The 25177-nt window shown below is 39.1% G+C and overlaps 1 protein-coding gene across 1 annotated transcript in view; it reads left to right on the top strand.

Annotated features, from left to right (window-relative positions):
- The window catches only part of pde4ba (phosphodiesterase 4B, cAMP-specific a), a 219614-nt gene that overhangs the window by 12895 nt on the left and 181542 nt on the right, over positions 1 to 25177 (top strand). The window contains exon 2 of the mRNA XM_022199765.2: positions 15950 to 16044. Within this exon, the coding sequence (XP_022055457.1) occupies positions 16003 to 16044 (42 nt within the window). The 5' untranslated portion in view covers positions 15950 to 16002. The remainder of the gene's footprint in view (positions 1 to 15949; positions 16045 to 25177) is intronic.

The raw sequence follows: 25177 nt of genomic DNA, 5'->3' as shown, positions 1-25177 counted from the left end.
AAAAAACATTTAGTTCAGGTTACAGATCATAGTCATAATTTTAGGAAAAAGCTGTGCTTTAAAGTAGAAAAAGAACCATTGTATCCCATCAATGATGTCTTCCAAAAATTACGTTTTTCTACATATGCTTCAGCTACTGTTGATAGAAGTGTATTTTCCGCTGCATTACATGTACTTGTGATTTATTTCTAATGTATTTCAGATTGACATATGTTGGCCATTACTGCTTTACTTCTGTTTCTTTTGAGCCAGCCTATAATCTATTAGATGGGGTGGATTATCACTCTAATCCAGAAAATTTAGAAACTTCGAGTACATTGTGAAGAGTCTTGGCCCTAAGAGACATGACCCCAAACTATAATATCTACCTAAACATAGCCAAGTAGTTTTTATGCCCAAACTTAATCAAACTCATTTCTGTGAAAATGACAACCAAAGTGTGATATTTTTTTGAACCTAACCACCTAGTTTTGGTGGCTTAACCGAGCTGAATAGTCATTGAAAACCCAAAGTGAACAAACAAAATGTCATTAATATTCACACACAGGACACAAATCCCCGTGTCCTGAAAATCATTTTGCTGACTTGTTCTTCCATCCTCCTCTCCTCTGTCCTTCAAACTGGAGACCTATTAGACCGTGTCACAGTCTTACCTTTGTATGGGAATGTCATTTTTGGGAGACTGATTGCACCTGTAGAAAAGTCTGATGTTTTGTGAACCCTTTCTTTCACCCTGACCTCCTCCCTTCATGACCTCAGTGCTGCCACCTGACTTCCTCCTTTGCTGAAATGTTTGTTGTCCTCTTTGTGAGTACAGTCTCCAAAATAAATCAACAGCATTGAGCTTTTGCAACTGGCAGCATTTTTTTTTTAATCGAATCCAGAGTAAAGTCAGTAAAGTAGCAGATGTATCGCTGTTCTCATGCCACAGATGGGCTCATGGGTGGCACAGCAGCAGCAGCTTGGGGTCAGCATGTGTCCTTACAACTGAAACAAATTAATATACAAAGTCACCCTGTAATCATTTTGGACACATTTAGTTATATTAACTTAGAATGTGAGTCACTTTCTGATGTTTTTTTTTCTTGCTAATTATAGTCACAGAATGGATTTTATGTAAATGTGCTACTAGTGATTACAGCCAGTTTTAGAAGGTGAAGAAAACAAGCCTCACTGTGCAGTGAATTTGAGAATATGGCTGATAATTTCCCAGAGTGGTGACTTCCATTGTAGCGGCAGGTGTGATGTGAATTTTACCTTTCAGAAATAGTGAAGACTATCACACATACAGCAGCATATTCCAGCTAAGAACCCTGGTTTCTGACTGAGGAAGCAAATCTTGTGCTTAAGCTGAAACCTTTTGCCTTGAATCAATGCTTCTGAACCTCAATTTGCAGCCCTAAAGTGGAAACTGCATCTGATCCTTTCATGCTGTGCTGTTGAGTCTGTATGCATCAAAACTACTCGGCACATCATTTGCCATGTAGTGAACGGGAGCAGGGTCTGTTTGCTGGCTGGTATTTTCTGACCACATTCATGCATCAGTACTCCTCCTAGCCAGTAACGCATTACCTAATGTCAAATAAATCTGAACTGAACCTTTAGTGATGATGAAATACTGCCAGGCTGCTCCGTGTCAGCTTGAGATTCTGCTCCAGTTCCCACTACCCTTAAAACTCAGGCATTAGTGTGAGGCTTTTGTTTCCTGCTGGTATCCGTTAACCACTGTACACTAAGTTACGGGAAGCTACAGAACAAATTCAGTGCCCTGCTGAAACAAACCCTAAAACATCAGGATGTTTGAAACGGAATATTTAAACAGCAACAGTGAAAGAATAACTTGTCTGCTTGACATTTTGATAATAAACCCTCCAGCAAGCATATGAAGCCATTCACTGATGACTGTAGCTCTTCTGTTCATCACATTTCTTATTCTTGTCCCTGTTGGTGGCGTTCAATAAATATAGAATTCTCTCAATATAATCTTAAATGTTAATCTTCTACTGCATTCATTTCTGTACAAGTGGGACAAACTTTGTATCTGCATTATGGTTTGGGTTTTTACAAAGCATCGCTCGTGTTTGCACCAGATTTGACAGGATTCTGTCCACGGAGGATAAAGTTGTTTTCAGTGTAATAATATCCTAAATATAAGAGCAGCAACTGAGAGTACTCAACAGCTCTTGGAATAAGGTGAGCTGCTTTGTAGGGGAATCACGTTGGCATCAGTGCCCTCCATGTTGATGTCTCCACTTCGCTCACACTCGCACCACAGAGCGATCAAAAACATCGTGAGCTGATGTTTTCAGAAATCATGCTGCAGGATCAGTCACGGTTTCTGCTGACAGACAACAGCTGTACTGTGTAGGAAGCAATCACTAAAAATATAATGGAAATAAATATTGGATTAGTAGGAGAGGATAAAAAAAATCTCAAGGATTTGGATAGGGGAGAAAATATGATCAAGAGATTCCTTTTTTTCCATTCTATTACACTTTGATTTATCCACACAACATTTTATCCTCACTGTGATATGTTTTATGTCTGCTGGCATGATGCAAGAGCCTGACAGATCTAAGTGGATGCTTCTCATGCCCGTTGGTTGGGCTCCGTGGACTCATATAGCATTTGATTTCTTTCATTTCTATCTTGGATTTTTCGGAAACTTACTCTCTTTAGAAGTACCGAAGTCTTTCAGCTATCCTGTTGGTTGTTTTGTCCTCTGGATCATCACAGTATAATGGGTTTTAATTTGCTCAACGTAGTCTAACAAAGGGCAGCAGTGCTTTCACAGTGAAGAACTAAACACAGACTACAGCCAAGAATGGAAGGATGGTCATTAATTTTGGACAAATCAACATTTGGACTTGATGATGGCACTAGAGCAAAAGTTCCCAGGACTGTTTTGGGGGTATGAGCCAAGGTAACAAAATGAAGTTACAGAAAAGTGAACCAGAATAAAGGTAGATTGATGGGTAGACACTCTGCTGCTCAGATGCTGTTCCTCGTCCTGTCAGGTGTCCCGCTGAGACAGTCAGTCAACAGGACAGGCAGCTGAGAGCTTGTTATCTTTGCTTATTAGGCTGATACACAACATGCTCTGCTGAAGCCACTTTCTAGTGGCGTTATGTGTGAGCTGGACTGTGTATGAGAGGTATGAGATAGAATATCTTGTCACATTTTGCCATGATGCCTGAGATTATCTCCTATTTGAAAGTAAGTGCTTGTGAAGTGCAGTCAAGGGAATCAGGTGAAGTTTTTATCTTTGTCTATATGTGATTCACTGGCTGAATGTTATGGGCTGCTCAGTGGAGTAGTGGTTAGCACTTTCACCTTGCAGCAAGAAGATCCCTGGTTTGAATCCCGGGATGGGCCTGGGATCTTTCTGCATGGAGTTTGCATGTTCTCCCTGTGCATGCGTGGGTTTTCTCCGGGTACTACGGCTTCCTCCCACCGTCCAAAAACATGCTGAGGTTAATTGGTTACTCTAAATTGCTCGTAGGTGTGAATGTAAGTGTGATTGCTCGTCTGTATATGTAGCCCTGTGACAGACTGGTGACCTGTCCAGGGTGTCCCCTGCCTTCGCCCGAGTCAGCTGGGATAGGCTCCAGCAGCCCCGCGACCCTAGTGAGGATAAAGCGGTGTATAGAGGATGGATGGATTGGATGGCTGAATGTTGGCTTAGAGAGATTCTTGCATTTCTGTGTGGTTTTGACAAAGCAGTATCATAGTGTTCAGAATTATTATTTAATCAGTGCAAATAATGTCAAAAAATGGTCATGAATGAAATAGACTCGCAGCAAGCTTTGAAAATACGACATTCCACCAGCTACATGAATATTCATGCTAACACAGCAGAGTGTGATACTCTGCAGTGTCTTTATTGGTGGTGTAACGGACCAAAGATGATCTGTAATGTGTACAGATCTCCACCGACAGCTTGATACACATTTGGTTTGCAAATTTGTAGAGTTGTTTAACCATCATAGTGTGAAATACAGTTTTCCTGTCTGTTAAAGACAGTAGAAGGACACTTTAGGCGAAGACCCTATGCCAGAAATTTAAATAAAAGGATCTAGACTGGCACTAGAATTTAATTGTCCATGCTCCACCTCACTGCCAATTTTCAGGAAACTTAGTGTTGTAGTTTTTGTGTATTTTGATGGCTCTGAAAATGTACATCTACCTCAGTGTGGAATAATTCATTAAAATCCAGTGCAGAATTTCGATGACTAGATACAAAGCAATTGTCTGCGTAGATGCTGTTCTAGATCATAGTAATCCTAAATGCTTCAGTAGATGGCAGGTGTGTTGCTTTTCTTGGTTCTTGAAATTGTTTTACTTTCCCCCCAGAGGCTTCACAAGTTCAGAACTGAAGAACAGTGTGTGTTCACAGAAACAGTGCAATGTAATAGCAGTTGGCAGTGGCAGTCGTGGCAGTGTTTGTGTCTCTCCTCTTGTTTTTTTTTTCTCTGACAAATAATCGAACTTGTGACTCAAAAGTCATGATCTGATCCAGTTAATTTTGTGTTCTGTTGCACCCCTAGTCTTGTTCGCAGTTACATTTTCACAAGATTTTCCTTCACTCTCTTTAACGTGTGGGCTTGGCTTCAAGCGAAAGCCTTTCGACAGCTCTGTTCAGAACATCTGACTTGAGAAATCTCAGCTGCAGTTTTTAAAAACTACTTGGCTACTCCTGTTGGTCAGAGTCCCCTGAGCAAAAACTTCCAAAAAATCTTTGAAAACAGGGTTATGGTTATACTGTCAACTTTTTTCCCAGTCTAGAAAGCTTTGCAAGTAAGTAGAAGCTTTGGGTGGATGTGGTTCAGGCCCTGTGTTAGCATATATAGGGGCTTCTGTTTTCAAAGTATAGGCTAAAAGAGTTGGGTTACGTCAAGACTAGAGGAAGGCTGTATTTTTGGAAAAATTTGTTGTCCATCTTCTGTTGAAAGCAGTAACTTGTTTAATATTTAATTAACTGAGATGATTTGTTTCTAACCTCAAGCATTAAGCCTGAAGCTCATAGAATTAAAAAACAAATGAAATATGCTGGATATTTTGTATATCTACAAAATGTGAATATTTATTGCTGAATGTAAATGGCTTGCAGAGACATTCAATAATTTTTCCTTTAATTATTTTGTTTAAAAAATGCACAAAACCCAGGAGGCACAAAATGTATTTTCTAATGCAGATGTGCAATAAATTAACAATTTTGATTTTTTTATAGGAGAAAGTTAATGCCTTTCATTATTCAGGCTTCTCTGCAGGCAAGAACTGATCTTGCACAGTATGAGGAAGGTGTGCTTTTAAAAAAAAAAAAAAAAAAAAAAAGTTACGCAAGGTCACTACCTCTGTTGGAGCAAGTTGCTTTGAAAAGTTATTGATGTTGTGTTCAGGGTGAAAACCTTGTCTACGATCTCGGTGCAAGCCAGCAGGAAGGTCGAGTTCCAGAGAGGTCGCTCATTCCCTCGAAGCACAGGAGAATTTGACTTGGGCACAACTGTTGCTGTTGATGGATGTGTGACTGACGTTATTGGCGAACCGTTTAGCATGTTCACACAAAAGTGGCTCCAGCACACAAGAAGGGACACAGATTGTTTTTGTGTGTGGAGGTTTTGAATTTTGGGTCAATGTGTGCTTGTCTTATGTCTTCACACCTGTCTGCCCTGATGCTGTTAATTAGGCAGAAGTAACACTAATTAGAACACACACACACACACACACACACACACACACACACACACACCTTTCCTGTAAGCACCTTGCTTCGTTTCCTGAGGTTACAGCGCTAATCTGTGTTCATAAACTGCTTTCTGCATCTGTGCTGCCAAACACAATTTTCGTATCTGCTGTGAAACACAAATTTCCTCTGTACCCACTAATTATCTTCTGATACTGATGACTGCAACTGATTGTCATCCCTTCAGAGAAGCATTGCCAGTGTTAATATCCTCTGTGAAATACAATATATATTCAAGACATTTCTAAATAGAGTAACTAATTATGTCATTGAGGCAGTCGGCTTAATGAGCTCAACTACTGTCGAACAAAATAGCTTCCCCTCGAACCAAACACGGAGAAAACAACAGTTGTTTAAACGCATTTACAGCATAAAAGTGTTACATTTTTCATTGGAATGGAATATTTAGTATTTGTGCATTATATTCAATGATCTCACAGGGAATGAACTTCCATAGAAATTCTAAAAAAAAAAGTATATGCATGGGCAATTCTCATGTCAAAGTTGGCTGGTATCGGTCATTTGGGCTAAAAAATAAAGATCAGGAAAATCACTTCCTTCAAGACTCTTGATATGTAGGCTATGATTGTTCACAGTCAGCAACTTTGCCCTTAAATGTATACACATGCCCTTTAGCAGTCCTAGAAAAGATCTTACTTGCAATAGCAGCCAACAGTTACTATTAACTGTTTGGTTTGCTGTAGAAATCAGACAAATGGCTCTGTAAAGGTGGATTTCAATGAGCATTTATTGTCTCTTGAAGGTGCTGAGTAGTCATGAGCTCTTATGGTAGGTCAGAAACACTGTATGTGATCGTACAGATTTTGCTTGTTTTGCTGTATTAAGGTGGTGTGATGTGGTGATTTTATACAGTAGTGATATCTTCAGGGCTTCAAGGTTGACTTGTCCGGTCAAGCTGTAAAATTCATCTGCATCAAGGGCATGAAGTGTCCTTTACCATTTATTATGTAACTGGATAATTATGCAGTCTCCACACAGCAACATGACCGTGTCTCTATACAGCTTAATAGAGGAATAGTTTTGGAAAATGCACTGGAGTTGCTTTAGGGCAATGAGTGGTTGTTGCTGTGTCCATTGTTTTTAATATAAACACAGCGGCCGTCAAGGTCAGTGACGATAAGGGAAGGAAAAACTACTGTTGTCATGAACACTCAGCTGTTTGCTGCTGCATTTTTAGTTGAGATCAGGAAAAACTTAGAAGTTGCAGCAAGAAAACTGATACCAATTTTGCTAATATCTGAGTTCAATGAATGATTCACTTCCTCACCTGTTGAGGGAAGACTGATCAAGAAATATAAGTGAGGAACATCAACCTCACAGTCTGAAAAGAGTAAATAGCAAAAGTAGATATTGTATGTGTTGCTACACTTATTTACTCTATTTTGAGCTAAAAATGTTGTGTTGCATGAGTTTGTGTACATGGTGTGTTACAGCAGCTCAGCTCAGTGAGTAACAGAGTGAGGTCTCCTCAGGTTGCAAAAGTCAAACAGCACTGATCTTTGTGGGCGCATCCAATTGCTGACAACCTTTGTTTGAACTGACAAAGAGGCACAAAACAATTTTGTTTGTTTCTGAATTTCCTGAACTTTAATTTCTGTTTTAAAAATAAATCGGACAAAACGGATATTCAGTAGCCCCATAACTCCATGCAGATCCTGCTACGAGTCTTGTGAGAAAAACACTTAGTCTCTCAAATGTAGCGCATTAGCACTGTAGCTTAAGTGTACCTTAGTGCGGCATCTTTAAGAGTCCCTATGCTAACCAATTTTCTCATTATAATGTGAATATGCCAAGGAAGATCATTATCACTTTGATATAGGTACAATTAACATGTAGCTGGAACTAAGAGCAGGAAATCTTGGTGTATACCCTCCTTTAAATCACCCAGAGGTTTCCTGCAGAGTGGTTTAAAGCACGTCATCCCACTGTTCAGATCACTTCACTGCCAGTTGCTGCCCGCATAAAGTTCAAAACTCTAAAACTTGTGTACTAAACTACAATGAAAACAGCTCCTACTTACCTGAACTCTCTCATTCAGGTCTACACTCCTTCTTGCTCACTATGTTCGACCAACATAAAGCGCCTGATGTAGCCATCACAACAGGGCCGGTTGATAGTTAGACTCGTCTTCTGTGTGGTTCCCTGGTGGTGGAACGAGTTACCAAACCCTGTTCGATCTGCAGAAAACCTCTGTCTTTAAAGAATGACTTGACAGACTACAAAAAGAAAAAAAAAAAAGAGAGAAAATTCCTGTTACCTCCCACACTGCCTGTCTTTTTTTTATTTTATTTTTATCACACCTGAACTTGTTTTATGTCTCTTTTCCAGGTTGTTTTCTTCTGACTAGATCCCTGCCTATGTTGTTGGAAATTTAAAAGCTTTTGCTTCGTCCATCCCCTTTTCAAACCAAGATATATTTTTATGTCTGTTGTTAAAAGAGCTGTGTGCAGGTTTGAAATAAATTTTGAACTGAACTGAAATGAACTTGTATCTATTCTCAGATGCATGTTGTTTTGGATAAAAGCATCTGCTAAATAAAATTGTAGACATTGTAGAAACTGTAGAAAGCTAGCAAAGGGGTGAAGCGTGAGTGGAGCTGAGGCGAGCCATGCTAGCATCTCTGGGTCATGCACTGCTTGTGACAGTGTTTTGTTTTTTAAGTTCAAACAAGTGAGTTATATTAAATCCACCTCCTTTGCAGTTGCCATGAATGGGAAAATGAGCTTTAGAGACCAAAACAGTTTTTGACCCAGGCTGTAAATATGTTTGTCTTTGCCATCAAATTTGGCATCTTAAAATGAGTGTCTATAGGCTTTGACCTCAAGTGGCCATTTGAAGAACTGCATTTTCTGTGACTTGCACATTAATTTCACCTCTCAGTTGTAGAGGTTGCAGCTTGGTCCAATCCCTGTTTTATGAGCTGCTGGCTATGGTCAACTGAAAATCTCCTACTGGCATTCATAAAACAAATTGATTAAAATATTATCTCTTTTTGTTTAGTCTGTTAAATTCTGCTGTTGCATGAAAGGTAATATTTCAGACTATATCTTGGACCGAACCTGAAATGTTTTGTTGTCTAAACTGTTTTTTGCATTTGTGTTATTGAATGGATTTAACAAGCCAGATACAATATGTAGATTAGAGAGGTTTAGAGGTTGGTAAAAAGCAGATTTTGTAACCTATGAACAGAACCATGTCAGATAGTTTCCGCTTTTACTTAAAGCTTAGCTAGCTTATTGTCTTGATTAGCTATACATTTACTATACAGTGATGAATTTGGTAGTAATCTTCTGATTGGCTATTGGCAAGAAATTGAAAAGGTGTTCTTCCTAAAATGTCAAACTGTTCTCACAGAGAAGGATCTCATCTAGTCTTAGCAGACTCTTCCTGTCTCTGCCTCTGCTTCCCAGTTTCACACCTCATTCTTCAATCTCTCTTTCTGTAACCTCCGGCTTCTTTTCTTTATTTCATTAAATCCTCTTTGACTGCTTGCTTGTAGCTCTCTGTGCCTTCATCTCATTCTCCAAACCCTTCCATTCTATTTCTGCCTATTCTTCTAAACACAATCTCTTTGCAATTCTCATTCATCTTTTTGTTTTCTCGTCTAAACCTCCCTTGGTATTCATTTCTGTCCCCGTGGAAGGTTAGCTCCACGTCGCTCCATATACCGGAACGAAAAATGGAGATCATCCTGGGTCACAGGAGGAACATGTGAGGTCTTAGGGTCTTTTAACGACTGCCTGAATTGCCTCATTACAGACAGGCTCAATGGCTGTCGAGTCAATCTTGCTGCTGCTTTTGAATGATTAGCATGGGGGGAATTAAAGTGTGTCGAACCATTAAGGCTGCGTCGGTCTTTATTAGCAGGCTGTGTCATTAGCACATTATTGAGAGGAAAGATTTTTCTAAAAAAGTATAATTTGCAGAGGCAAAGGAGGGAAAACTCATAAAAGATTAACAAGATGAAAAGATGATTTGAAAGCATCAGTCGATGAGCAGAGGGACACATGATGGGTGCTGATTAGTATGTGCTGTGAGGGAAATGGTGTGATTCACATGCATGCTCACAGGTTTCCTTCGTTTTAATGTGCTAATCTGTTATTATTCACTCTTTTCTTTGCACATGAGCTGTGTGTAAGCGCACTGTAATTTGCACTATAAAACGCTTTTAAATTAAGGTTGTGTGATCTTTTTACAGAATATATTTCAAATGATATTGTTACATTGAGCTAAAAACAATGTGTTTTGTGTGGATGGTTTAATTCAAGGTTGTCGGCTACTTATGGATGGCAGTGTGATTTGTTATGCTGTACTGTATATGTATGTGTCTTTCATAACCAATGACCTGATTCAGGCAGACTGGAGTAGTCCTTCAAGATTCACAAAGTGTTTTCAGTAAGGTGTGCCATTTAAGTTGTTATTCTCTGTCTTTCTTTCTTGCTGCCATACCACAGAGAACTCATTGTGTTGTTCAGTGTTTTCTTTAGAAAGTTACCTTACATACATCATTTACTTCAAAGTGCTGACCTACTTGCGAGTGCAAAATCTATAATATACAGGCCAATCAAAGGAAGAGCCAACATCTAGTGTCTTAGTAAGGTGTTGGGCTACCGCACAGCTTCAGTGTGTCTAGACAGTAGGGAATTTTACACTGCAGGAAATTGCGGGTCGGTTCAGGGCAGCCTGGACCTTTTGTGCGTGTTCCAGTTTTCAAGAAAAAAAACTGCCTGCACCAGAGTCCACTGTATCTGTATGAATCTACTTGTAGAACACAAATGCTGACAGGTTAAATGGACAATAAGCACCTTCTTTCTGTCCTCTCAATGTCCCTGTAAGTACCAGTCCTCTCTGCACAAGCATTGTCATCAACAACATCAGATTCGCCAAATAGGATATCATGGCAAAGCCTCCATTGTTATAATTTGTAAGACCTCACAGTTGTATCCAGTAACGACTGCTTGTTTTGATGAACTGTGAGTTAATGTTGCCATCGAAGCTGTTTGGTCCTATGCTGAAATGAGGAATAATAATGCCAAAAGTGCAGATTATGGAGCTTACTTAACTACCTTACTTTCTTTCTTTCATTCTTGAGGAATCATTGAAGCCAAGCCCTCATTTACATTGATGTCGAGAGTACAGTCAACCGGATAAAAAAGTCTACATTCAAAGAGACAACAAAGAAAGGAGCACGGTCAGATGCAGTAGAGAGATTTGAACTGGTCGACAGATATGGCTGCACCAAGCTCGAAAGTTTTCTGTAAGATGTTCCAACTATGTCTGGCTAAAAAGCTTCAAGCATTTTTAGCTGGACTGTTAAACCATCACACTTTTTTTCTGGCCTTATTTGACAGGTTAGTGTAGAGAAACAGACAGGAAAGTAGGAAGAAGAAGAATGGGAGTGGGGGAGAGACCTCCAGCAAAGGGCTGTGAGCTGGAATCAAACCATGGCTGCTGTGTTGGGGACTATAGCCCTTGTTTATGGGTCACCTGCTCAACCAGTTGAGCCACCTGGACGTCCAAACCACCATACTTTTATCAGAAAATCTCTCATTTGATGTTTTGGTGATCGTGGTGAACGCTGTCCAACATGTTGGTCAAAAATCTACCATGGGTGTTCAAATGTCTTTAGATCTGGTCCACAAATGCCACAACATGTGATTCATGTAATTTTAATCAAGCAGTCATTCAGTGACTCCTAGTACCCTATGGATATCATCCAGGAAGAGACTGATTCAGTCAAGATAGAAAGGTGGGCCTCTCAGGTGGTGGAGCGAATGATGGAATGGTTGGTGGTTCAATCCCCAGCCCTGAAGCAGGCACCGTACATGGAAGCTCTGCTGCCACTGGTGTGTTAATAAATGTATGTGTGAATGCGACATACGTTGTAAAGCGCTCTGAGTACCAAAAAGGTAGGAAGGTGCTATGCAAGTGCAGATCATTTCCCATATCATAGGATAAAGGTGATCCCTCAGAACAACTTTGTGTTGATTTGCAGTGACAACTCAAACTGAGGTCGAGTGGAGCAAAACCATGCCATCAAACTGCTGCCGACAGCCGCTGACTAATACTGATACCCCGACAGCATTACAGATCCTGAAGCATTCGAGATTATCCTTTGTCACAAATCTATAGTTGGTAGCTAGTCACAGACTTCCAAAGCACAACAAATTGCTCTGTATGGAGTTTAGTATTACATCACCTCAGCCTCTCAAATTGCTGCTGATAAATCCAGAAGTCAAGATCTGCTGTTTATTATTCGTTTCATTTTATTATTTTAATTTTAAATTAATTAGTTGATTACTCATTTTGTCTTTGACAAGAGCAGCAAATATGCACATCAAAGAAATGAGATCCACTGGATGTTTTCATTATTTTTGCACAAAACAGCTGCACAAAACGGCTATAATAACCCACACAGTTGTTTCCACTTATTTTGCCTAATTAGAGGAGAACGTTACATGTCTGTCATTGTTCTTCTTTCTAATTAGTTCATTAGGTTTGGATGCCTAATGCCACCTGATTTCAGCCTGATTCCATGTTCATGTCATAGTTGCTAGTTTTGTGTTTGAGATGGTGTTAAGCATTAAAGCTGCATCTGAATTTAAGACTTGGCACTCGACGGGACAGGAGGTGTTTAAAACCAAACTAATATTGACACCTTACCACTGAACATTTGGCTTTTTACATACTTGTGTGTTATTTGTGAATATTTGTATTGTTGCTGTTTTTGTTCTTATTTGGGAATACTTTATGGATTGAGAGAGAGGGCGTATACATTTCATTTCATTCTATGAGAATGTGCAGAAACTTGGACTCACCCACAGAATTTCACTTAATATAACTGAATGTTAATTGATGTGCTGTGATATTGTTTAGGCACAGTATAGACATTAATTTGTCTAAGCTTTTAACATGGGATTTCTTCACATTCCTACAATTCTTTCATGACATGGTCGCAGCAAAACAGAGGCCTTGTTATTCAGAACAATTCAAAACGCCGGTGGTGTTGCACAGATTTTAATAATTGATGGTATGAAAACCAGATTTTTCTGTTGATCAGGTTAATTAATTGAGTTTAATCAGCTGTTTCAGCTTTACCAGGGTTTTAATTATACCATTTTCCAAGCAGTCTATATAATTACTAATTGTTACATTGGGTAAAAAGATAAATATTTACATGAAACCCAATGTTTGTTATTCTTGTTTTCTTGTCTCTCCATTCCCTTTATTTCATTGCTGTGGTTTTGCAGGTGTTTGTATGTATGTATTGATTGACACATACCGGTATTTTATGCGGAATGCAGCACATCGGAGCTGCAATTTCTGTTTTGCTGCCACAACAGGATGCTATGTTGTCACTTCACTTGTCAGCCATTTGACAGTGTAATTTGCGCTCCAGACAGCTAATATTTTAGAATATTTCACTTCTATTTGCAGTTGATGAATGTCTTTACATCCAAACTACATACAGTTGTTACAGCTTGGCTCAAAAGCTGCAACAAAGCACCTGTGTGGTGAATAAAATGGTTTTATTTTAACACAAAACAACCACAACTGTGTATTAAAGACACCAGACAGAAATCCAAAAGTCCTGCTGCTTGTGCTCCTGGAGGAAGCAGCTCCTATCAGAGAGAGAGAGCTTGACTGGAAGTGAGGGAGGTTTCCTTCAGTTGAACCATGGGATCCCAGGTGTGTTTCAATCAGCTGATGACCCTTACTCAGCTCCGGAAAGAAGGCAGAGACACCTGGTGTCCAGGTGGAGGGTCGTCACACAGTTCTGTCGAAAAATTCACAAAATTTTAAGGTATTTGTTGGAACTCTGGCTCTGAGCTGCTCTTTGTTTTATCTTCGTGTCCTGAGATACACTTTTCAGTGTCAGGATCACTTGGGGAACTACGAAGGTTAACACATGCAAACAAGCCCAGAAAGGACATGCACATCGCGGTACTGTGGGATCACATGCAGGGACACACAATATTCAGTGGTCGCACAACTTCAACATGAAACTTTCCTTTGAGGTTTTGTCTTGTGTTTAGTATCTGCAGAGCATGTCTGTCACATTTCTACCCAGAACTGACCACATCTGCTGTAGCCTCCTCACACTGGTTCCCAGTACAGTATGTTGTGGGACTAATTTTAAAATGTTATTGATCACATTTAAGGTTATTATTACTCCGCCAAGGAACGGGAGAGTTGTGACGATCAGCTTATGTTTGTCTGTCAATCTATGAATCTCTCTGCCTGTGTGAAGCATTACTCAAAAATGGACTAACGGATTTGGATGTAATTTTCGGTTCAGGTCAGAAATGACAAGGACCACCTCATTTAATTTTCACAGTGATGTGGCGTACAGTCTGCATCCAGAGATTTATTAAGGATTTCCCATTACCAGATATAGCTGCCGGCACAGTGTCACTGTAACATGACGTGAACACTATGTCAGCTGACGATCACATGATTGCGATCCCACTACAACATGACTGATTTATCAGTTGGAAATCATACAAGGAACAAATGATCAAACTGTAGGGTGTTTCTGAGTCCGATCAATTCCTGCCGCCCGCTACTTATTTAGGTCGCACAATGTAGCAAACCCCAACCAGACAATGGTGAAGCTCCTGATGTTTAGCCTTTATTTTTCTTCAGCCATCAGCCTTATTTTGAACACAAATTCACCTTTCTGTTCTTCACTAATTTCTTCACCTTCAGAGCTTGTCCCCATTCCAGCTGCTTCTAAGTTTAGACACATCCTTTGCTAGACAGCAACAGTGTTGAACTGTTTTCTTTCATCGTTACATGACTTTTCAGCAGCGTCTTCGTCATGTCAAGAAACCACTTTTTAGAGAAACACTTCCTGTGCCGCTGGAATGGTGACAAAAAGAAAGCCCATAGCATTAAAAATGCGGCTTAAAAATAAAAGCATGGAGGGAACGGCTATTTTAACAGTAGCAAAACAAAGGCTTGCCAAAAGTGATGAACTGATCAACACACCTTTATAAGAGGAATCTACATGCAATTTGGTATCCATACTTAACATGCACATGCATAACGCATGCCTGTACTCAGCACAAGGTCATTTTTATTAAAGATTTCATCCGTCGGAAATGAGCAGCCTTGGCGGAGTACTGTGCTCTCCAAGTGCTTTTCTTGTTGTCTTTGCTGTACTTAGAGCCTCAGGATCTTGATCCTCTGAAACAATCTGCCCAAGTAAGTAAGACTGGTTTGATTACTATGACTGCTTTAATCTCTGCTCTATTTGATATATTTTAGCCAAATTGTCGGCTTACCTCTTTTGTCCAGTGGTATTTATTGGTCCAGGGGTTTGTTTTTCCATTTTATTTATTGGTCCAGTTCATGTTTTCCATTAGCCACCACTTTACCATTTGACTAGTATTAATTTGTTGCCATGCGGAACATTTTTCAAAAGTGGTTTCTAAATAAAAATCATAATTATGTGACATTTTCTGTCTGTACTTACTCATACATCGACAGCACAGCTCTAATTGCCCTCAAGCTACCAACGTAGCAACACCAATCAGACTGAGATAACTGACATATTTGCATTTTTTTCGACACAAACCATATTTTGCTGGCACTCGGGAGCCGTAGCAAAGCGGAATAAAACAAAAATTAGTTCAACATTGGAACGATCATGTTGCCTGGGCAGCAAGCCCAGCCTCTCTATCACTGTTATTTTTATGGGGTCTTTTAAGAATATCTCTCACATTATCACGTACCGTGGGGTATTCTGTGTCATACAACAATGTTATTGTGCAGATGTATGTCTCTCAAAGGAGCAATATGGAGGGCAAAGCTGTTTTTCTTTTTTACTGCTTTGCTTTGCTTTGCTCTTTCTCATAGAAAACTACACGAAAATGAGTGAGAAAGGCACTTTCAGAAATCCCATGTTGTATCGGGAGCTGCGTCTGTATTTGTGTACAAGTGTGACAAAAATTAATGGAAGGACTACAGTACTTCAGCTGGAGAATATCTAGATTGAGGTGGAGATGTTGTTAAAGGGTTGCACCAGTTAATTTCTTAGTTGAACGGTGAAGATGTGGCAATGATTGTCCAGAAACCATGACTGGGTTACGTTTTTTGATCCCTATTCTCACAGTTTTTCTTTCAACTGTTTCTAAAGAGAAGAATAAAACACAATAAAACCATTCTTTATGTCTGTTCTAGGTTTGCGTGTGAAGCTGCTGTGGCTGGACAGCACAGGAGATACTCAAGGCAAGATGAGGAAGAGCAGGAGCGTTCTCACTGTGTCTCCCAACAGTGTAAGTCATCACGTCCCCAAAATATCTCACCGGTTACATAACAGTTTGTGTAAACCAGACATCAAACAACTTTTGACAGCACATGTCACTACTGAACATTTCATCCACGTTGCTGTGAAGCGTCAGCCGTCATTACAGTACAGGATGGACAGAGAACCAACCATGTTTATCGCATTTAAACAGACACAAATGTACTTCAGTTGAACTGCACAGACAGAAAAAGAGACAAACACCGAGGAACAGATGGAAAAAAATACCTGACTCAGAGAGACCGCGACAGATTTATTTTTGAAAGAGTGAGGATCACAAAACAATTGCGAGGCATTCAAGTGTTTGTGGGAAACAAAATTGGCACACTATGGAGTTGGAGCTGCGAGGCAGGACAGAGGATACAGAACGATATACCTTGTTCTTACTTTTTCTGCAATGTTACAGTCTCCCAGTGTTTTGACAGCTTCTCTCTGCTCTGACTGGCTCTCTCCTCCCCCACCATCACGCTCTTGCACAAAGTTCCTCTTTGCTAGCTCTGTAGCTCCCATCGTTTATCCACTCTCCTTTGGTTTCTCGTTATTAAATATGTGGACAGATGTGGTTTTTAAACTTACAGGTGCTAGTATTTGAACATGATTTGTGCGACCTTTTATACCTCGGCTTAACGAATCCTGCACAAATGCCCTAATCTTGTATTGAAACATGTAACCCGCTTTGTAAAGTTCAAGGTAAGGGCCTAGTTGTACCTACACACGTGGACAAAATTGTTGGTACCCCTCAGTTAAAGAAGGAAAAACCCACAATTCTCACTGAAATCACTTGAAACTCACAAAAGTAACAATAAATAAAAATTTATTGAAAATTAAATAATCAAAAACAGCCATTACTTTTGAATTGTTGATTAACATAATTATTTAAAAAAACAAACTAATGAAACAGGCCTGGACAAAAATGATGGTACCTCTATAAAAGATTGAAAACTATTTGACCAGAGTGACATGATTAACTCAGGTGTGTCATTTAATTGACATCACAGGTGTTTCCAAACTCATAATCAGTCAGTCTGCCTATTTAAAGGGAGACAAGTAGTCACCCTGCTGTTTGGTGAAAAGGTGTGTACCACACTGAACATGGACAACAGAAAGCGAAGGAGAGAATTGTCCCAGGACATCCGAAAAAAAATGATAGACAAACATCTTAAAGGTAAAGGCTATAAGACCATCTCTAAACAGCTTGAAGTTCCTGTGACAACAGTGGCTCATATTATTCAGAAGTTCAAGACCCACGGGACAGTAGCCAACCTCCCTGGACGTGGCCGCAAGAGGAAAATTGATGACAAATTGAAGAGACGGATCGTTGGAATTGTATCCAAAGAGCCCAGAGCAACCTCCAAAGAAATTAAAGGTGAACTCCAAGGCCAAGGTACATCAGTGTCAGATCGCACCATTCGTCGTTGTTTGAGCCAAAGTGGACTTCATGGGAGACGACCAAGGAGGACACCACTGCTGAAAAAAACTCATAAAAAAGCCAGACTGGAATTTGCAAAAATGCATGTTGACAAGCCACAAAGCTTCTGGGAGAATGTCCTTTGGACAGATGAGACCAAACTGGAGCTTTTTGGTAAGGCACATCAACTCTATGTTCATAGACTCAAAAACCAAGCATACGAAGAAAAGAACACTGTCCCTACGGTGAAACATGGAGGAGGCTCAGTAATGTTTTGGGGCTGCTTTGCTGCATCTGGCACAGGGTGTCTTGAAAGTGTGCAAGGTAAGATGAAATCTGAAGACTATCAAGGCATTCTGGAGAGAAATGTGCTGCCTAGTGTCAGAAAGCTTGGTCTCAGTCGCAGGTCATGGGTCTTCCAACAGGACAACGATCCAAAATACACAGCCAAAAACACCCAAGAATGGCTGAGAGAAAAGCGTTGGACTATTCTAAAGTGGCCTTCTATGAGCCCAGATCTGAATCCCATTGAACATATGTGGAAGGAGCTGAAACATGCCATTTGGAGAAGACACCCATCAAACCTGAGACAACTGGAGCTGTTTGCTCATGAGGAGTGGGCCAAAATACCTGTTGACAGCTGCAGAACGCTCATTGACAAATACAGAAATTGTTTAATTGCAGTGATTGCCTCAAAAGGTTGTGCAACAAAATATGAAGTTATGGGTACCATCATTTTTGTCCAGCCCTATTTCATTAGTTTGTTTTTTTAAATAATTATGTTAATCAACAATTCAAAAGTGATGGCTGATTTTGATTATTTAATTTTCAATAAATTTTTATTTATTGTTACTTTTGTGAGTTTCAAGTGATTTCAGTGAGAATTGTGGGTTTTTCCTTCTTTAACTGAGGGGTACCAACAATTTTGTCCACGTGTGTAAATGCAGAAAAAAATCAGCTGGTGTATGCAATACAAACTCTACACTTCGCTGTTAATCACATCCCCTTTAAACCCATTTTTGCTCCACACCATTACCACCACTCCATTTGCACTAAATGTAAATTGCTTTTTGCAAATCGGTTGCCTTCATCTGTAGGACGCGGCATTAGAACCGCTCATGTTTAGCACCTGTACATTTCTACAGTCCGCTCATCCCGTATAGATATGCAGGTTCACTTTGCAGTGACTGTGGGTGTTTTTTGCTTGGTCCATAGCTCGAGGTGTGGGTGTGCATTACTCAGTCTCTCTCCATCTTCATCTTTCACTCTCAATGTTGGTTTGAACATTGTGTGCTTTATTTGAATTTGTTCTTTCTTTCATTCAATTACCTCACCGCTGTTCCCACTTAATGGCCTCATGTTTTTCAGTTTCGCCTCACCGTCTCTCTCATTGCTAACTTTGACCTCTAACCCTTTTCTTATGAATCTGTGCTTATTACATATGCATCCAGTGCTGTCAGAAAGTAAAAACAAAAAGACCAGAACATCGCTGGAGGATCTCCCACACCCTTGAGGAGTGAGCTTGTCTAATATTCTCAGATGTGATAGCAGGGGACGAATCGACACGTCCCACTGCATTGGGTGTTAAAGGTGACGACTACAGTGAAGTTATCAGGAACATCAAGTGAGGAGGAGGTTTGGAATAGAGTGTCTGGGTGTGTACATATTTTCATAATGATTACAGTAGAAACTGTGTATAAGGAGAAACTAGTGAGAATAAATGCCACATCAAACAGATGACAATTTTCTCTACATTCCACAAGTAAACCCATAACTTTGTGAGATCAAAAGTAGTTTATGTCAGGGGTGGAGTGTGGTGTCACCTGTCAGGCACCTCAAACTTTATGATCGCACGTCAGAGCTCAATACAGTGTAGCTGATGTGAACTTCTTACTAGCTCCAGGCAACACTCTTCTGTATCGCAGTTTGCTTTTTAATGTGGAGAAGGATAGAACAAAATGAGATTCAGAATTTTGTGGATACATACACTACCGTTAAAAAGTTTGGGGCCATCCAGACAATTTCATGTTTTCCATGAAAACTCACACTTTTATTCATGCGCTAACATAATTGCACAAGGGTTTTCTAACCATCAATTAGCCTTTCAACACTATTAACTAACACATGTAGCATTAGAACACAGTGATGGTTGCTGGAAATGTTCCTCTGTACTCCTGTGTCAATATTACATTAAAAATCAGCCGTTTCCAGCTAGAATAGTCATTTACCACATTAGCAATGTCTAGACTGTATTTCTGATTAATTTAATGTTATCTTCATTGAAAAAGATTTTCTTTCAAAATATGGATATTTCTAAGTGACTCAAAACTTTTGAACAGTAATGTACATCTCAAGGTTAAATTGTACAATAATTAGTACAGAACACCAAAACATCTGTAAGACTCAGCAGTGTATTTAGGTTTTCCATTTACAGCTTCAAACTTTGAAAAAAAATTTGAGATTTAGACATAGAAATTGTGAAGACTTTAATAAATATAACGCAAGACAAGAACTTCATTTATCTCCAAAGGGAAATTTATTTGAGTATGTTATGTATGTGTGTGTGTGTATATATATATATATATATATATATGTGTGTGTGTGTGTTGAGTAGCTTAACTTAGCAAAACGACAGGGAGCAGGAGTACAACAGTTAAAATGGCTGAGTTCAAAGCAAAGCTGTAATTAGCTGACCTTTTCGTTCATTACATACACAAACAAAAATGTAAAGGATGAGTCACGTGGGTCGTTCTGTTTCTTGGTCAACAGCAGGTTGCCAGGCAACCGGTTCAAAGCTGCATGGAAGTAGCTGGCTGATGGGTAAACTGCTGTTTGTCCATAGATAGTCAAAGCAAGATGATGACAAAAACTCATTAAATCGAGAACTCCGTTAGTGTTTTTATATGGGAGAGAGCCACACTAGCCATTACTCCCATCTATATTCTAGTCTTCTGCTGTCATGTCTCACCTCCAACTTATTTTTTTAGCACCCAAACATGCAAGTGGCATTGATCTTCTCATATCATTCTTTGAAGGAATAAAAGTTAATTTAATTCTGAAAATCAATAAAAAATATATTTCTTATAAAGCTAGCATGTTTTTTTTCTGCTCTTGTACTGTACCTCTTCAAACTTTGTTTCACTGCATTTTTTTTTCTGTCACACTTTTCCTCACAATGGGCCTATTTTTTGTTACCTTAAAACTAACAGAACAACAGGTAGAAGTAGAGCAACTCAAAAATGTAATTTGTACAACATTACAAAGTCATAATGCCATAAATTAACTAAAAATGTTTTTTCAGTTGTTTATTTTACAAAAATTGTTGACATTTGGAAAAATGTTGCACAAGTGCCCACAAGTGTTACCAATAATGAAAAAAAATGGGGACTTTGCACACTGTGGATATTTTACTACTCACATTTTTATTTTGCTTCCATGCTTGTCTTCTCTAAACACAGTATATCGTTCAGCCAAAACAATACATTTTTGTCTCACAACTGTTGGTTATTGCTGACCATCCCGGTTGCAGGACCATCATAGAATTTTCGTCATTTTTTACAGAATCCCACAATCGTTTTAATGAAACATGTAGGATAAAATGTCGATTAAATATTGCAATTTTCAGCTTGGATTTAATATAGTTTTCTGACAGAAAGGCGGGTTGCAGAAGAGTAGTTAATGGACCTTCGGAAAGTTTATATTTATTCTATATACAGTTATATCTATATACACTACTGTTCAAAAGCTTGGGGTCACTTAGAAATGTCATTGTTTTTGAAAGAAAGACAGTTTCTTTCTGTGAAGATGATATTGAATTAATCAGAAATACAGTCTAGACATAGCTAATGTGGTAAATGACTATTCTAACTGGAAACGGCTGATTTGTAATGAAATGTCTACATCGGGGTGCAGAGGAACATTTCCAGCAACCATCACTCCTGTGTTCTAATGCTACATTGTGTTAACTAATGGTGTTGAAAAGCTAATGGATGATTAGAAAACCCTCGTGCAATTATGTTAGCACATGAATGGAAGTGAAAATGAATAAAATTGTCTGGGTGACCCCAATCTTTTGAATGACAGTGTATATAATATATTTTTAATTGTCTTATTTTTTAATAAAGAACATGCCTTTTTGCCTGAAACCATACAAAATGACCTTCATAAAGTTAAGAAGAAAAGTGGGTGCAGCTCCTGACAGGTGGATTTTGTGAAGTCTCTCAGCATGTGGTGTTTGTCCGAATGATTACAAGAAAACAGAAAAACAAGAATCTGTTCTTTTTTGTTGCTGACTTGTGTGCATACATTTATCCATGGAGAGTAAATCCCGTTGGGTTTATAGTAGGATGTTTCAGTAAAGGGTTCCCTGAATCGCTGAGGCAAGAGTGTTAAGGTAAGACATTCTTATTGGATTTTAGCTCCAGGAGAGGGGATTTGGTTGAGCTGGTGATGCTTAGCCAGGATTAGATGTGAGTGGTGTAAGTGTGAGCAGATATGCCGGTGGCTGTTAATGATTTGTCCCATCATGAAGCTGGCATTTGGATTGGATTAGTTTGTTGTGTTTGAGTACAGCGAGGGTGTGTGTGCAGGTGATTAGGACTCAGCATGTGCAGAGAGTGTGTTTGACTGTAGCCTTACAGAGTGTTTGTGTGCATTATTGGACTGTGGCGTGCGGACGGGTGGACGGATAAAATAAAGTGTCTCCGGCTCACAGACCTAATGACCTCATTCCCATGCAGATCACAGATAACCAGCTCCGATCTCCCATCCACTCCCCATCTTTGCATGAGTGTGCTTGAAGTCATCCCGTATGTGTCTCTGCATATTTATGTAAGTGTGTTTCTACATTATTGTACAAGTGCACACACACTTTAGGGTGCTCTGAGCCTTGCACCCACCTATTGAATTGAAATAAAGTTTGCCTGTGCTCACACCAGTCTCATTAAGACGTTTCACATCCATCTGAGTTTATAGCTATAATTTAATCTTTAAGCTTCATTTTCTCTCTTTGTCATAAGTTGATTAAACACTCTTTGAATTTAAAGTTTTGCTTCAAAATGCTGTATTTTATTAGATACCATCTGAATGAAATCCTGAAGTGCAGTGAGCTTAAAGAGCTTAACATATATTAATTGCTGTTGTAAAGACTTACTGTATTATTATTATTATTATTATTATTATTGTTAAGATTGAACTTTTTCAAACAACTCTGACTAAATCAAGATGCTAGAGGTGCTGTCACCATTTTCAGAATGTGTGATTAACAGGCTCACTTAGCTCTAATTACAAAACCAAATATCAGGACTGCACAATATGTCATTTCATCACCTGCTATTGTGTGCATCCGCTGTAGACTCTGATGATTTGGGCTTCTCACAATGAAATGAACATGACTGACAGTGGAGATGATGTTTAAAATCCTTCACTTCTAGAAAACAATGCAGCTACCTAAAATCTCTTGCTTTTGAACTTGGTCATTTTTGGTCACACAGTCTTCTTCTTTCACCACTGAACACTGTACTGGTTTCATGTAGCTCAGTGTAGAAGCTTGATCACAGCCAGCTCACACCACTGACGGATTTGCCAAATTTTGTATCTAATTTATCTGTAGTTCAGATAGTCTTGGTTCTCGCTGTTGGTTTTCGAAGTTTTAGCACAGACTGGCAACTTGTTTTCCTCTGAGACCGTCCTCCCCAGACAAACAAGAACACCGGTTGCTTTGCTGAAATGTTCATATTGACTTGTGTTTTTGTGCCTGACAAGGAGCTCTTGTGACTCTCTCTCATCCTGGGAACATCACAGTGACGACACAACACGTGGAAGTCAAAGATCCCACTTTGAACATGTCATCTTTGTGCTAAGCAAGGCTCAAGAGTTTGATCTCAAGTGGGCCGGACCAGTGAAATTCTAGCATAATAACCTATAAATAATGACGACTCCTAATTTTATTTTTATTTTTTTACTGCAAAAATGTTCCCATTTAAGGAATTATCTCTTTACAAAACATTATGATCAAACTGTAATTTAAGAAAAATAATTCAATTTCAACAACATTATGCTCCAGTTTATCATTTACACATTACATCTTACAGATCACAGGCTTCAAAGTATTTGCAAAGACACAAAACGTTTAGTCACAGGTATCTAGAACTGATTGTACTATTTTACTTTGATCAAAATGATGGAAATCAGACAAAAAAGGATTTAAAAAAACAACAAATCAAGACAAATTATTACAAAAATGAGACACAAAATGACAAAAACAAGAAACAAAATGCCAGAAAATGAGACAAATGACATGAAACAAAACAAAAAAAATGAGAAAAAAGTTACAAAATGACAAAATATTGACAAATGACAAAAACTGTACAAAAAAAATCACAGAAATGATACAAATGAGACAAAAATCCTAAAAGCAAGAAACAAAACAAAAAAAATTGGACGACACAAGTTAGACAAAATACCCGACAAAAGCGATGCTCAAAACAATGAATAAAGTGAAACACAAAATGAAAAAATTAAGAAAAAAACCCCACAAGTGAGACAAAAAGGAAACGCAAAATGACAGAAAACATGAGACAAACGGCAATAGTCTGACAAAAGACAAAAACAAGATAAAATATTAAATAAAAATGACATACAAAATGACAAAAGAGCAATAAACAGTCTTGCATTTTACTTTATGATCAAAATAACTTGTCATGGTCTCAAAATTATTTTAAATTTATAATTTTACAAATATACAGTTTGCTGTTAAAGTCTTCTCTGTAAATTTTACACTTTACAAGCTTATACTGCGGACCAGATTGGACTGTCTGAAGGGCTGGTTTTGGCCCACGGGCCGGATAATGGACACCCCTGTTTTAGGGACAAGACCACATGATGACACTTGGATTGTTGTTGGCAGGATTGTTTCAGTAGCCCACCACTGCTCTTGTTTCTTCATGTGTTTTTTTGTTTTTCCTCTCCTGCTGTCAGCTTTTCTCGTGTCTTTCAGACTCGATCTCCTCTTCTGTCATTCTACGACACTCTCTCGCTCTTCCGCTCTCAGCGTTGAGCTTGTATTTGCAGCGAGTGTGGGTCAAACTCAACAGCTGTTCATCCTCCAATTTCAATAGGAAGCTGCAGAGAGATTTTTAGCCAGCAACAGTTCAACACTTTCTCCCTCCCTTGTTCCTCTCAGCTGTGGCCTGTTCTCATTCATTCTTCCTTTTTTTTTTTTTTTTTTTTTTACTGACCTCTATCTCCTCTCCCTCAGCTGTTTCTATATCGGTCTAAACAGACACTGTAATCTTCCTCCTCCCTCTGTTTTCTCTTTTCCTGCTATTGAGAAGGAGTGATGCTTGTTTCCACAGCAACGGTGACTCTTCTCCAGTGCCACATTGGGATTATTTGAACTGTGACCTCTTGCACTTTGCCTGTCAGTCTATCAGCTGGCACTGCTTTGAGCCCACACATGGTCCTCCTGCTGCATAGTGATTGTTCCCCGCATTTGAAAAAGAAGGCATAACTTTTATTGAGCTCACAGATCTTGATCTCTTGAGAACAAAACTCACGGAACACTGTTCTTTTTATTACCAAGGCGTGTTCGTAAAAAGCAATAAAATTTACCTGCTCAAATGAATGTGCTTGTTTTAATGCCTTAACATTTTTATTTGCAATTTGCAAAGTATATTGAAAAGTGTGTGTAGCTCTG

The sequence above is a fragment of the Acanthochromis polyacanthus genome, chromosome 4, assembly GCF_021347895.1.
Source record: "Acanthochromis polyacanthus isolate Apoly-LR-REF ecotype Palm Island chromosome 4, KAUST_Apoly_ChrSc, whole genome shotgun sequence".
Lineage (NCBI taxonomy): Eukaryota > Metazoa > Chordata > Actinopteri > Pomacentridae > Acanthochromis > Acanthochromis polyacanthus.
Note: the sequence above shows the minus strand (reverse complement) of the source record. Positions and strands in the feature narration are given on the sequence as shown.